This window comes from Eriocheir sinensis, chromosome 16, assembly GCF_024679095.1.
Source record: "Eriocheir sinensis breed Jianghai 21 chromosome 16, ASM2467909v1, whole genome shotgun sequence".
Lineage (NCBI taxonomy): Eukaryota > Metazoa > Arthropoda > Malacostraca > Decapoda > Varunidae > Eriocheir > Eriocheir sinensis.
The window spans coordinates 22,036,072-22,051,012 of record NC_066524.1 but is presented as its reverse complement, the minus strand read 5'-3'; the positions used below and the strand labels follow the sequence as shown (position 1 = coordinate 22,051,012).

The 14,941-nt window shown below is 44.5% G+C and overlaps 1 protein-coding gene and 1 long non-coding RNA gene across 14 annotated transcripts; both read right to left on the bottom strand.

Annotated features, from left to right (window-relative positions):
• Nucleotides 1-5,668: 5,668 nt before the first annotated feature.
• On the bottom strand, nucleotides 5,669-14,614 carry LOC126999580 (kynurenine aminotransferase-like). Of its 13 annotated transcripts, none has more exons than XM_050862364.1 (11): nucleotides 14,494-14,614; nucleotides 12,470-12,667; nucleotides 11,659-11,812; nucleotides 11,400-11,526; nucleotides 11,136-11,245; nucleotides 10,859-10,981; nucleotides 10,517-10,637; nucleotides 8,656-8,822; nucleotides 8,150-8,336; nucleotides 7,219-7,382; nucleotides 5,669-5,870 (listed from the first exon to the last, which is right to left on the bottom strand). In XM_050862364.1, the coding sequence occupies exons 2-11, from the start codon at nucleotides 12,658-12,660 to the stop codon at nucleotides 5,796-5,798; spliced, it is 1,419 nt and encodes a 472-aa protein (XP_050718321.1). In that variant the 5' UTR covers nucleotides 12,661-12,667; nucleotides 14,494-14,614; the 3' UTR covers nucleotides 5,669-5,795. The 13 variants fall into 13 exon arrangements, with proteins under 13 accessions (XP_050718321.1, XP_050718315.1, XP_050718314.1 ...); XM_050862358.1 differs by having other exon boundaries at nucleotides 14,475-14,604; XM_050862357.1 differs by having other exon boundaries at nucleotides 14,403-14,552.
• Nucleotides 8,963-10,508, bottom strand: LOC126999584 (uncharacterized). The gene is made up of 2 exons (XR_007753445.1): nucleotides 10,091-10,508; nucleotides 8,963-9,884 (listed from the first exon to the last, which is right to left on the bottom strand). It is a non-coding gene; the product is annotated as an uncharacterized LOC126999584 (long non-coding RNA).
• Nucleotides 14,615-14,941: the final 327 nt, after the last annotated feature.

The following is a 14,941-nucleotide window of genomic DNA, read 5'->3' as shown; positions in this document are numbered from 1 at the left end:
TTTTACATAGCGGTTCCTGTTCCCTATAAGCAAGAACGGTGTGTGGTGGTCGCGCAAGTACACAATACACAATGATGAGGAGGCCAGCTCGTGATCAGGCAGTGGTGAATTACACACACACACACACACACACACACAGGTCGAGATTTTTACATAGCGGTTCCTGTCCCCTATAAGCCAGAACCCAGAGATAGATACACTATATGACTTTTATTTTTGTACAATGGAGATTTTTATTTTTTGTAACTAGTCTAGTCAGGGGTTTGTCTGCAAGACCAACCATTCCCCTTTGTTGTATTTTACAACAATAAATATTTCAATTCAATTCAATAATGACTTCTGCTTTACTCAAGAGGGGACCTGCTGGCGATGAGGAGGCCAGCTCGTGATCAGGCCATGGTGAATTACACACACACACACACACACACACACACACGGGCGGGACAGACACAGACAGCTGCAAAACGCCCTTGTAACATAGCCCAAGGGAGGAGGAGGAAGAGGAGGAGGGGAAGAAGGGGGAGGAGGACGAGATAGACGAGATGGGGAGCAGGAAAACAGCTGGCCTGCCTCCTCTCTCCTCCTCCTCCGTCTGCTCCTCCTCCTCCTCCGCCGCCGCCTCCACCTTCTGGTCTCCACGCTGCACGCAGGTGTCAAATCCCACCTGCCTGCGTGACCCTTCGCCTTCCTCCTCCTTCCTTATTTCTCTTCTTCCTCTTCATCTCCTCCTCCTCCTCTGCCTCCTCCTTCTACACCAACATTATTCATTTATTTATTTTCTTCATCTCCTCCTCCTCCTCCTCCTTCTACACCTTTATATATTTTCTTCTTCAACTGAACAAGGTTCCGGAAGAGTGGAAGATGGCGAACGTAACACCGATTTTCAAAAAAGGAGACAAAAGCATTGCATTAAACTACAGGCCCAGAAGTTTGACATCAGTGGCAGGAAAAATACTCGAAAAGATTATTAGAGACAAACTTGTCAAGTTTCTAGAAGACAATAATATGATCTCCGACACCCAGCATGGCTTCAGAAACAAGCGCTCCTGCCTAACGAATTTATTAGACTTCCTCCAAGGTATATATAAGAACTGGGATGCCCACATCCCCAGTGATGTTATATACCTGGACTTTCAGAAAGCCTTCGACAGGGTACCGCACGAGCGACTCCTTAAGAAACTGCACTCGGCGGGCATTGGAGCCAATCTGATCGCGTGGATAAGAGATTGGCTCACCGGCATAAAACAACGAGTACTACTCAACGGACAGCCTTCCGATTGGCTTCCAGTCACTAGTGGAGTGCCTCAAGGGTCAGTGCTGGGACCCATACTCTTTATCATATATATCAATGACCTAGAATCAGGACTGAAATCCACAATATCGAAATATGCTGATGACACCAAGGTGGGTGGAAAGGCCCTCACAAAGACCGACTGCGAAATTATTCAGAAAGACCTCAATCACATTATCGAATGGTCGGAAAAATGGCAGATGTCCTTTAATGTTGACAAATGCAAAGTCATGCACATTGGGTCCAAAAATAGTAACCACACCTACATCATGAATAGGAAACCTCTGCAGGCGATGCAGGAGGAAAAGGATCTTGGAGTCACTATCAGCAGTGGCCTGAAACACGCGCACTACTGTAAAAAAGCCTTCAACAAAGCCAACACTATGCTCGGGTTCATAGCGAGGAACTTCGAGTGTAAAACACCAGACGTGATGCTATCCCTGTATAATTCCATGGTAAGACCGCACCTCGAGTATGCAATACAGTTCTGGTCTCCTAGTTACAGAAAGGACATTGATTTACTGGAAAGGATTCAACGACGCGCCACGAAGATGATTCCAACTGTATGAGGAACGACTCAAGCGACTCCATCTCTTTACATTGGAGAAAAGACGCCTACGAGGGGATATGATTCAAGTCTTCAAGTACCTGAAAAAGTTCAATAACGTCGATTACTCCAAATTCTTTGAACTGCAAACCAACACAAGAACTAGAAATAACGGTTTACCCATTCAGTCGAGTCGATGTAACACAGACATTGGAAGGAGTTCAAACTGAGTCATCCGCCACTGGAACAATCTGCCCTCAGAAGTAGTAAATGCGAACACCATCAACTCCTTCAAATGTAGAATCGACCGTCATTTCGCTGCGTCGGGAGTAAACTGAATAATGAGGTGCTTTCATCTGCTCCTCAACATCGAGGTGCTTTCGTCTGCTCCTCAACATCGAGGTGCTTTCATCTGCTCCTCAAGCCCCAAGTGGCTGTCGAGCAGATTAAATCACCCAAGCGGGCGACCTCGTAATGAGCCAATAGGCTTTCTGTTGCCTGCATTTCCATGTTTCCATGTTTCCTCCTTTTCCTACTACAACTACTACTACTACTACTACTATGTACTACTACTACTACTACCACTACTACTATTACTACTACTACTACTACTACTACTACCACATACTACTACTACAAAATAATAATAATAATAATAATAATAATAATAATAATAATAAAAACAATAATAATAATAGCAGCAATAACAATCGGCACATGGGTGAGGAAAATGCTCTGCTATCCCACACCGTAAGCACAGAGTAAGAGGCGGCACAGACGGAAATCGATACTCTATGCACGATAACCTCGACCTTATGGACACCTCCCTCCGTCCCCTGCCCAGGTATTACACTAACATCTGCTGCTGGGATGCTGGTGGTGGTGGTGGTGGTGGTGAAAGGGAGGAAAAGAGGGAGGAGAAAAGGAGGGAGAAGGAGGAGGAGGAGGAGGAGGAGGAGGAGGAAGAAGAAGAAGAAAAAGAGGAAGAAGGAGGAGCAGGTAGTAGCCGGTATTACTAATTATTGGAACCTTAAGGCTTTTTTTTTTTTTTTTTTTCTTCCTACTTTGAGGGGAGAAGACAGAGGAAGAGGAGGAGGAGGAGAAGGAGGAGGAGGAGAGTGTTGTCACCTGCCACGTCCTTGCTTGGTTCTCCTATTATCTTCCCTCCCCTCCTCCTCCTCCTCCTCCACCTTTTCCTTCTTCTCCCCTTCTCTCTCTCTCATCGTAAATTCATCATCCTCACCCTCCTCCTTCTTTTCTCCCTTCTCCTTTTCCTTCTTCTTTTTCCTCCTTCTCGTCATAGTATTCCTCCTCCTCCTCCTCCTCTGCTGTTGTTTGTTCTTCCTTTGTGTGCCTGTTTTCTTCCTTCTAACTCGCTCGATTCTTCACAACATAACCCGAATGCTATATACGAGTCTTCTGCCCTCTTACTAACAGGCTCTTACTAACCCTTATTAATCAAAGCTCTCCATCCCTGTATAAACATCGGTCAGGTCTCCACGCACCTTATAAGAGAACGCACACACATTTACAAGCTGTCCCTCCCTCGGCCATTCATTCCCTTTGACATCGGTGCCAGCAAAATGTCACGTCAAATCTGGTCCTATAGTTTCCCGCTGTCTAATTATTCAAACTCTTTCTATATATCCATTCCACGTTACATACAACCTTATATCTCTGTGTTTGTTTGTGTGTTTTGATGTGTGTGTGTGTGTGTGTGTGTGTGTGTGTGTCCCCCTCTGGCAGGATGTCCGGGTCACCATTGGCAGTGTTCATCGTTCCCCTTATATGTTGTCTGTGTTGAAGCGTTGATGTCACCTTGCCCGTGGCTCTAATAGGATGTTTAGGGGAAGGGTGTTGTGTGTGGGGTACGCGAGGGTCCCGGCCAAGCAGGGAGAGCTCGGGTTACGCGCCGCTTGAAGGAGGTAGACGTTGAAGTAGTAGTAGTAGTAGGAGGAGGCGGAGGAGGAGGAGGTCAGCCGTATCGTGGTAGGGAGGAGTCTGTTGTCAGTCGGCACGTGACCTTATTTTGACATTTGAGGAGGGTGGGATGAGGTAGGGTGGCAGGGTGAGGTCTGCAGGGAGCATCTTCCATCTATTTCTTTCTCTTCCTTTTCGTATCTATTCTTCCTCCTCCTTCTTCCATTCCTTTCATCATCATAAACCTTTCAAATTCCTTTCTTCCTTCTTCCTTTCTTTTGTACGAAGCGTACACTTTTTTTCTTCTTTTCCCTCCTTCTCGTCATATTATTCCTCCTCCCCCTCCTCCTCTGTCTTCTCCCCTCAATGTAGGAAAAAAAGGCACTGAAGGTTCCAATAATTAGTAACACTGGCTACTTGCATACCTGTCTCCTCCTCATCCTCCTCCTTCTTCTTCTACCTATTCTTTTTCTTCTTCTTCCTCCTCCTTCCTTCTCACCTCCCTTCACCTCATTAAACTACCTCTGGAAATGCCCAAAACTCCTCGAAAAACCATGTCAAATATATGTGCTTGGGCGATCTGACTTCATTTGACAGTTTAGTAGGCGCGGCTCCGGGCGGCCACGAGTCCAGCACGGTATTAGGCCGCGGTGAATTACAACTACCCCCCCCCCCCCTCCCTTCCCTCCACACACACACACGCAAATACACAAAACAATAGCTGTGTGTGTGTGTGTGTGTGTGTGTGTGTGTGTGTGTGTGTGTGTGTTTTAATGAGAAAGGAAGTGGAGGGCGTGGAGGAATGGGAGTGAGAGATATTATACACAAAGGAGGAGGAAACATTGTAGTAGTAGTAGTAGTAGTAGTAATAATAATAATAATAATAATAATGATAATAATAATAATAATAATAATAATAATAATAATAATAATGGAATTGAAAATGAAATTGGCAAGAAATTATTCAAGGATACTGAAGTGAAATCAAACACACACACACACACACACACACTGACCACCACAGCATCCCAGGTGACCTATGACCCTGATGGCAGCTGTCTGTGTGTTGACAGCTGCTACTTAGGTTGGGACACGTGTATAGAACAAAGGGGGAAGTAGTAGCAGCAGCAGTAGTAGTAGTAGTAGTAGTAGTAGTAGTAGTAGGATGAGTAATAGTAGTAGTAGTAGTAGTAGTAGTAGTAGTAGTAGTAGGATGAGTAATAGTAGTAGTAGTAGTAGCAGTAGTAGTAGTAGTAGTAGTAGTAGTAGGAGGAGGAGGAGGAGTAGGGGCAATGGTAGTAGTAGTAGTAGTAGTAGTAGTAAAAACAGTAGTAGTAGTAGTAGTAGTAGTAGTAGTAGTAGTGATAATAAAACAGGCCCGTAGGACTTGTAGTAGTAGGTTTAAATTCCATTAGTATCACCTGGTCCTATATTTGCTATCTACATCTGACTCTACACTTCACTATATTCCTACCTCTGTCTGGTGTTAGTGTGCTCCATCCCACTCCAGCAAAACCTCTAATTTCATCCCTCCACCTGTCCTCAAATTTCATCCCTCCACCTGGTCCTATATTTGCTATCTACATCTGACTTCTACACTTCACTATATTCCTACCTCTGTCTGGTGTTAGTGTGCTCCATCCCACTCCAGCAAAGGTTTTAATTTCACCTCCCCACCTGTGTCTTTGGCTGGTGTTAGTGTACTGCATCTTGGCTATATTTCATCCCACCACCAGTATTTTTCTCTGCAATACCTGGGTAGGCAGTCTGCTTCTTCACCTGTTGCTATACATTACTAGAGGGAAGATCAAACACAGATGCAGGAAGACTATGGTGTCTGAATGGTCTGAATTTTTGTGATATCGTGTCCTTCATCTCTGCCCTTATCAATGTCAATAAGTTTCTGTGCAATAAATTTACAGTTTATTCGTCATCAACAAGATTATATTCTCCCACCACAATCATCAGGATATAAACATATTTTCCTATACATGGAGTAATGCTGCATGCTGGTAACAAGTCATGGAGTCTTAATAATTACACTTTCCCTTCATCGATGTCCTTCTTGAGGGCACGAAGAATCTCTCCGGCTTTCTCCAGATTCTTGTCCTCCTGTGGAAAGAAACACACAGAGATAAGGAAGGACATGGTGTGCTAGGTTCAAAACTCCCCCTTACTTAACCCGTCCGCTGCGACTGGCACGGATTTGGCTTTCACTTGTAGCCTGGTAACATACACTCCCAGGTCTTTCTCTGCCTCTGTTGTGGATAGAGGAGTGTTTCCCATGTGGTATTGGTGTGCTGGATATCCCTTCACTAGTAGCCTGATAACATATAGTCCCATGTCTTTCTCTGCCTCTGTGGTGGATAGTTGAGTGTTTCCCATGTGGTATTGGTGTGCTGGATATCCCTTCACTGGTAGCCTAATAACATATAGTCCCATGTCTTTCTCTGCCTCTGTGGTGGATAGTGAAGTGTTTCCCATGTGGTATTGGTGTGCTGGATATCCCTTCACTGGTAGCCTGATAACATATAGTCCCATGTCTTTCTCTGCCTCTGTGGTGGATAGTGGAGTGTTTCCCATGTGGTATTGATGTGCTGGATATCCCTTCACAAGTAGCCTGATAACATATAGTCCCATGTCTTTCTCTGCCTCTGTGGTGGATAGTGGAGTGTTTCCCATGTGGTATTGGTGTGCTGGATATCCCCTCCCAAGGTGCAGGACTTTACATTTTTCATCATTGAATTGTAGCAGCCACTTTTTGTTTCATTCCTGTAGCTTGGTGAGGTCCAACTGTAGGAAATCCACACTCAAGGGGTTAAGAGTTCCAGATGCCACTTATCACACTATACTAACTAAGAAACCAATGGCTGCTTCTAAACAGTTATTCAGCGATCATTGTACTCCAAGTTCTCCGTTATTTAGAAACTTAATCATCATATTCAACGATTATTAGCCCTCTGCAAGACAATGACCTTTCTGATGCTCTCTACTTGTCCCTGTCTGATGTTATATTCCAAGCTCTCCCTTATTAAGAGACATCAGTTGTTACCGATGGCAGCTTCTAAACAGTCCTTCGGTCTTCACTATACTTCAAGCTCCCCCTTATTAACCCTTGACTGCAGATTTCCTACCAGAAGACCTCACCAAGCAACAGGAATGGAACAAAAAGTGGCTGCTACAATTCAATGATGAAAAATGTAAAGTCCTGCACCTTGGGAGGGGATATCTAGCACACCAATACCACATGGGAAACACTCCACTATCCACCACAGAGGCAGAGAAAGACCTGGGAGTGTATGTTACCAGGCTACCAGTGAAAGCCAAATCTGTGCCAATCACAGCAGACAGGTTAAGACAGCATCACCATCTTCCACTGCAGAACAAAGACCTTTGCAATACCCTCCTCTTGCCCCTGTCTGACATAGGTGCACTCCCTCCCGCCCCGGCAAACACTCACCTTGATGAAGCAGAAGCGGATGTAGTTCTCTCCGATATCTCCGTGCTCGGGTGAGAAAAATGCCGAAGGAGGAATGCCCTGCAGCTTACGGTTCCGCGACAGCCACTTGACGAACCTGAAGTCCTTACGTTCATTTGGGTCTCCTCCGATGTCGACCTTGCTGGCTGTGGGGAGAGGGCTATGTATATACTGGGACACCATGTTCTTCTTATATCCATCTATCTATGTCTCCAATGTCGTGTGGTTTTGTCCATGGCCTGCTTCCTTAACTGTAAAAAAGTAAGTGTGATTCTCTGCTAGGTGGCCACTGAGGGAACACATATATAAACAAGAATGAAAAATTAACATATCTTTTAATATCTATCTATAGCTCCAGTGTTGTATAGTTTTGCCCTTGATCCACTTCCCTGACTGTAAAAAAATAACACAGTAGAATAACATGTATGATTCTCTGCAAGGTGTGGCTACCAGCTGTGGAGTAGAGGACCTGGAAACAGTGCTCAGAAGGAAAAGACTCCGATGGTTTAGACATGTACAGAGAGCAGGGGAGAATACAGTGCTGGGAGTTTTAGTAGAGGACCTGGAAAGAGTGCTCAGAAGGGAAAGACTCTGATGGTTTGAACATGTGAGGAGAGCAGGGGAGGATACAGTGCTGGGAGTTTTGGAGAGATTGAAGGTAGAAGGAAGGAGACCAGTTGGTAGACCTAGGAAAATGTGGAGAAGGTGTGTACAGGAAAGCATGGCATTGATGGGATTGGATGAGCATCGGGCAGAAGACAAAGTAGAATGGAGGAGAGCCATAAAGCGTCCAACCATTCAGGAAGAGTGAAAACGGATGGTAAACAAATGATGATGATGATGATTCTCTGCAAAGTGGCCACTGAGGGTACACGTAAATAAATAAGAATGAAAAATCATCAAATCTCCTCACCAATGTCCCTCACATCCGCCATGATGAAGTAGCCGCCCTCAGGAACAATCGGGTTGAGTCCGGCTTCGCTCAGGATCTTCACAATTGCGTCACGCTTAACCTCGAGCTCCGCCGGAAGAGAGTTGAAGTAGCACTCAGGGGTTCCGTAGCGCTTGAGCTCCTCCTCGAAGCCCTGCGCCACCGCCTCCTGCAAATGTCTTAGTAGTAGTAGTAGTGGTAGTAGTAGGAGTAGTTGTAGAAGTAATAGTAGTATTAGTCATGGTTAACTTGTATAATAAAGGTAAAATTTCACATGTCTGATTAAGATATGAATTTAATCCCCTAAAGAAATTCATTATCATTATTATTATTATTAGTAGTAGTAGAAGTAGCAGTGGTTAAAGAAAGCTTGTACAGGTAATCACTTATGGGTAGGAAGGAGGACTCTAACAGCAACAATTACTACTATGGAACAACTCAAATCCTGTAAGCCACAAGCAGGTAATTACAGGTTAACACACACTAACCTGTACAGGGGTGGTGCATGTATAGACAGAGTGTTGGTGGATGACCTGTGGCCCCTTGAGGAGGTAGGCCGGACCGTATGCCCAGCCAGTCTTCCAGCCGGTGACGGAGAAAGTCTTACCAGCTGAGCCAATGGTGATGGTGCGCTCCCACATGCCTGGCAGGGTGGCTGAGGACAGAGTACACTTTTCAGACACCCTAGTAACACATGCAGGAGGAGAATGATTAATATTAGAGGAGGTTTTCAAGACATTTCTTCCTCTTAACTCTTTTTCATAGAAGGGATTAGCAGGATTTTTTTTACTCTCATTTTTCTTTTTTTTTGCCTGTGATGTGATTCCTTTACACTAGAGACACATGCAGGAGGAGAATGATTCATATTAGAGGAGGTTTTCCAGACGTTTCTTCCTCTTAACTCTTTTTCATAGAAGGGATTAGCAGGATTTTTTTTTACTCATTTTTCTTTTTTTTCTTTTTTTTGCCTGTGATGTGATTTCTTTACACTAGAGACACATGCAGGAGGAGAATGATTAATATTAGAGGAGGTTTTCAAGACGTTTCTTCCTCTTAACTCTTTTTCATAGAAGGGATTAGCAGGATTTTTTTTACTCATTTTTTTTTCTTTCTTTTTTTTGCCTGTGATGTGATTCCTTTACACTAGAGACACATGCAGGAGGAGAATTATTAATATTAGAGGAGCTTATCCAGACATTTCTTCTTTTTAACTTTTCCAAAGGCACAGTGATTAGAAGGATTTCTTTTTATCTCAATATTTTTTGCCTTTGAGGTGATTCCTTTACTGTAAAAATAATAATGATAATAATAATATTTACTGAAGATACCTGAATATACAAAGGATGAGCCCAAGGAAATTATTAGAGAAAAAACAGGGCATCATAGCTCTATACATGTACAGAAATGAACAGTGATATCAAGTCTATTAACCCCTTGACTGGATTTCCTACCAGAAGACCTCACCAAGCTACAGGAATGAAACAAAAAGTGGCTGCTACAATGCAGTGAAGAAAAATGTAAAGTCCTGCACCTTGGGAGGAGATATCCAGCACACCAATACCACATGGGAAATGCTCCACTATCCACCACAGAGACAGAGAAAGACCTGGGACTATGGGTTGTATTATTAGACATTTCATTGCCCAAGAACACATATTTGACAAGGCTTTCATAGGAGTTCCTGGTGGTAGTTTGACCCTTCTTCTGGACCGCAAACCTAACAGGCTCTATTTGACAAGGCTTTCGTAGGAGTTGTGGGCATTTTCAATAGAAGTTTTATGGCCCTGGTGGTGGTTTGACCCTTATTCTCTACCGGAAACCTAACAGGCTCTATTTGACAAGACTTTTGTAGGAGTTGTGGGCATTTCCAGTAGTAGTTTTATGGCCCTGGTGGTAGTTTGACCCTTCTTCTGTACCGCAAACCTAACAGGCTCTATTTGACAAGGCTTTCGTAGGAGTTGTGGGCATTTTCAGTAGTAGTTTTATGGCCCTGGTGGTAGTCTGACCCTTCTTCTGTACCACAAACCTAACAGGCTCTATTTGACAAGGCTTTCATAGGAGTTGTGGGCATTTCCAGTAGTAGTTTTATGGCCCTGGTGGTAGTTTGACCCTTCTTCTGAACCATGAACCTAAAGAAACACTCATTAGAACCTGACTACCCCTCTCTTTGACCTTTAGAAATAGCTGATGTGAGAACTGAAAGTGTTTTATAATACTGACTTATATGTTACCAGGCTACCAGTGAAAGCCAAATCCATGCCAGTCACAGTGGACAGGTCAAGTGTTCTATGCCACAAGGGATTAGCAAAAGGAATGAGGAACAAAATTAAGAAATCCGGACTCCCTCACCCATCCTGACATGTTCCTGGCCCGTGTAGGTCATCCATTCATACACTTCGTCCATGATGGCGACACTGTTATGCTTCTTGCACAAGTCTGCAATCATCATCAGCTCCTCGCGCTTGTACACCTGGAAACCACCACAGACAAGGACTTAATACGAGCATTATCATTATTATCATATACCTGTCTGATGTTATATTCCAAGCTCTCCCTTACTAAGAGACATCAGTTGTTACCTATGGCAGCTTCTAAACAGTCATTCGGTCTTCACTATACTTAAAGCTCTCCCTTATTAACCCCTTCACTGTGGATTTCCAACCAAAAGACCTCACCAAGCTACTCTCGTACCTTCCCCAGCGGGTTGTTTGGTGTGTTGACAACAATGGCCTTGGTCTTGCTGTTGAAGGCGGCAGCAAGCTCGTCAGGGTCCAGCGCCCAGTCTTCCGAGCTGGTCACTCCCTCGGTCTTCCGCTTCATGGAGGAAAAAACTATTAATCTCACAGCAGTAGCAGAAAGGGGAGACAGTATAAGCCGTGTATAACCCTTTCTGTGTCTATCTAAAGCAAGGTTGAATTTTACATCTGCTATTCATGATAAAATGTCATCTCAAACACTTGTAACTCACTGGGCGAAGAGGCACAAAGACTGGAGTGCCACCGGCCAGCTTGACCTGTGGGTAGTAGCAGTCAAAAAACGGCTCGATGATGATGACCTCATCCCCAGGGTCAACCAAACCTGTCAGCAACACACACAATAGAAGGTGTTTGGCATTAAAACAAGTGATTCTTTGAGGAAAAGTTGTTTTTTTCTGTGGTTCACTCTTACATAAGGGATTTGGACATCATATTATTACTATCATGTTGTACCTGATAAAAAGCCTCAAACTAACCCATGATGGTGACAAAGAGCGCCTCGTACGCGCCTGCCGTCACCAAAACTTCCGTCATTGGGTTGAGCTCTCGGCCCAGGGCTTTGGAGTACACCTTTGCGAGGGCATTGACAAGGCGTGGGTGACCCTGTATGTGGGAGATGGATAGATAAGACAAACACACGAACAGACAGGGGTAACTCTTGCATAATGAATGTGGACACTATAGGGGTGAGCTAGAACGGGAAGAAACAAGAGAGGATGATCTAGCATTACTTACAAAGCCCCGAGTGTACTGGTTCAGGAGCACATTGGTCTCACTGGTGGAAGCCTCGGCAAGCGCCTTCCGAACGTAGTCTGGCGCGGCAAAGTCAGGGAAGCCCTGACCAAGATTTAATGGCTTGACCTCCAATGCCAGCTGGATAAACTCAACCCTGCAAGGAACATGGGGGTGTTGGTGACAGCTCCTAGTATTAGTATTTGCAGAAGTAGCAAAAGATAGTATTATTAGTAGATAAGAGTCCTGAATAATAAGAATAGTGCCAGTAGTAGTAGTAGTAGCAGTCAGAATTATGCTGTGTATACTAAGAATTACAAAATCTTAATATTCAATACCAAAGATTGTCTAATGTTAAGTAAAATATCTAGGTGAACACTTTTTCTCAGAGCTAAATCCTATCTAGCCAAGCTTTCAATACGTTCCTGGAGCTGTCAACAAGTACCTACAAACACCCTGGCAGTTATGTTATGTAATACTATCTGAATATACCAGAGTAAGCACTGTTATTAACCCTTGACTGCAGATTTCCTACCAAAAGACCTCACCAAGCTACAGGAACGGAACAAAAAGTGGCTGCTACAATTCAATGAAGAAAAATATAATGTCCTGCACCTTGGGAGGGAATATCCAGCATACTAATACCACATGGGAAACACTCCACTATCCACCACAGAGGCAGAGAAAAACCTGGTCAGTATATGTTACCAGGCTACCAGTGAAGGCTAAATCTGTGCCAATTGTAGCGGATGGGTTAAGATCCAAATCCTATCAAGCTAAGCCCTCAATAGGAAAAAATATTTGCACATCTCACCACACGCTCTTTTCAATGCCACGAGTCTTGACAGCGACAGACGGCACTGCAGAAGTAGACATGGCTGCAGTGCTGTTCTGGTACGGTGCACTCTGAGCAGGTCTCCAGCGACTGTGTGCTGCTGAGAATGAACAACAATACTGCCTGACGAGGTTCCTTGCTGATGTCGCTCGCTGGACCACACTGAGCATCACCTTCCTGTAATTACAACACAATGGGCTGTATTCTTAATAATTTCGGCGACCAAGCACATGTAGTTGACAAGGCTTTCATAGGTGTTGTGGGCATTTCCAGGGGTAGTTCAGTGGCCCTGGTGGTAGTCTGCCCCTTCTTCTGTACCATGAACCTAAAAGAATACTCATTCAAACCTAATTGATCTCCTCTTTGGCCTTTGGTTGATGTAAGAGAAGTGTCTAAGAATATCATGTTTTGTTACCATAAAAAAATAAATTCTGTCTCACTCTAGAGCTCTCCTTCCTCCCCCACTGCCCTCTCTCCCCTCCTTACCCTCACCCTCTACTTCCTTACCAGTGAGCCCAAATTCCCCTCTTGCCCCTAATAAGTGCTGGGTATAACACAGACATGCAGCAATTACATTAGAAAAATTGCAGAAGATCAGAGAACAGATACCTATTGGCTGAAAATATGTGTATTACTATTAAAGATAAGAATTGAGCTTGGGCGGGCAATGTCATGCACAGAACTGATAACAGATGGACAATGTAAGTAAGAGTGGTAACCTAGAAATTGCTATAGCTTACTGTGGGTCAAGATATCATGGGTACAGCGGCTGGCACATGTATCAAAGGGAATGGAACAGTCTGGTACCTTGCTATAGCTTACTGTGGGTCAAGATATCATGGGTACAGCGGCTGGCACATGTATCAAAGGGAATGGAACAGCCTGGTACCTTGCTATAGCTTACTGTGGGTCAAGATATCATGGGTACAGCAGCTGCCACATGTATCAAAGGGAATGGAACAGTCTGGTACCTTGCTATAGCTTACTGTGGGTCAAGATATCATGGGTACAGCGACTGGCACATGTATAAAATGGAATGGAACAGTCTGGTACCTTGCTATAGCTTACTGTGAGTCAAGCTATCATGGGTACAGCAGCTGGCACATGTATCAAATGGAATGGAACAGTCTGGTACCTTGCTATAGCTTACTGTGGGTCAAGATATCATGGGTACAGTGGCTGGCACATGTATAAAATGGAATGGAACAGTCTGGTACCTTGCTATAGCTTACTGTGGGTCAAGATATCATGGGTACAGCGGCTGCCACATGTATCAAATGGAATGGAACAGCCTGGTACCTTGCTATAGCTTACTGTGGGTCAAGATATCATGGGTACAGCGGCTGGCACACATATAACAGTCTGGTACCTTGCTCTTTTTATGCTACAGCCTGTTGTGGGTCAAGCTATATGGGTACAGAGGGTGATACGAGTCTCAGAGTCAATAGGGATCAATTCATAGGGGTATATGCTGGGGGGTGCGTCACTCCACCCACCCTACACTACCCGAAGTTCAAGATAAGATTAGACCCACTGATAAGACACAGCAGCGGTTACTACTAAATAAAAAAAGGGCCAATGCAACGGACATCTTGCAACAGCCTCCTCATTAACTGTTAAGGCGGGGATGATAAGAAATGGCAGGATAGGTTGAAGTGGGAGTATTGGTGCCATATGGGAGAGGAGGCTGCTGGACACAGGTGGCACTGCTCCAACCCCCTTGCATGGCACTAATGGCATGATTATGGCTTTGATAAGAGGAGACAGCCTGAATTTAGAGGGAATAAATGTACATTCCATACTGCAAGAGGCCGGTTTAGGCATAGGGAGGCCGCCATACACACAGCCCTGCCCTGCCTACCTCCAGACACACCTTAGAGGGCCCTGTGGGAATATTAGCAAGTGTTCTGACCTTTGTTATGCGTACTAAGTGATAAGAAGAGGATAGCCAAAGCCGCCACCACACAAGAGAGCTGTTAGTTACCAAGGTCAAGGCTTGGCACCTTTTGAGATAGCACACACACGCGGACAAAAAATAATTAACACCGAAATAAACGTTGGACCGGACCAGCCGTAGGAACGTTTTTCAACCAGCAGTCCCTTCAGAAGTCATCTAGTGTGCTTCAGATACTGTAATGGTACGGTTGATAAGGTGATGAACAGCCCTTTTCAGCCATATAGTTCTAACACGGTAGCGGCTCGGAAAAAAATCATAAATACCGAAATAAACGTTGAATCGAACCAGTGGTAGAAACGTTTTTCAACCAGCAGTCCCTTCAGAAGTCACCCAGTGTGCTTGAAATACTGTAATAGTGCGGTTAATAAGGTGATGAACAGCCCTTCCACCTGCTGGGCCCGTATGCTCAAGCCTTGGCGCTCAGGCACACACATTTGACAAGCTTTCGTAGGAGTTGTGGGCATTTCCAGGGGTAGTTTTATGGCCCTGGTGGT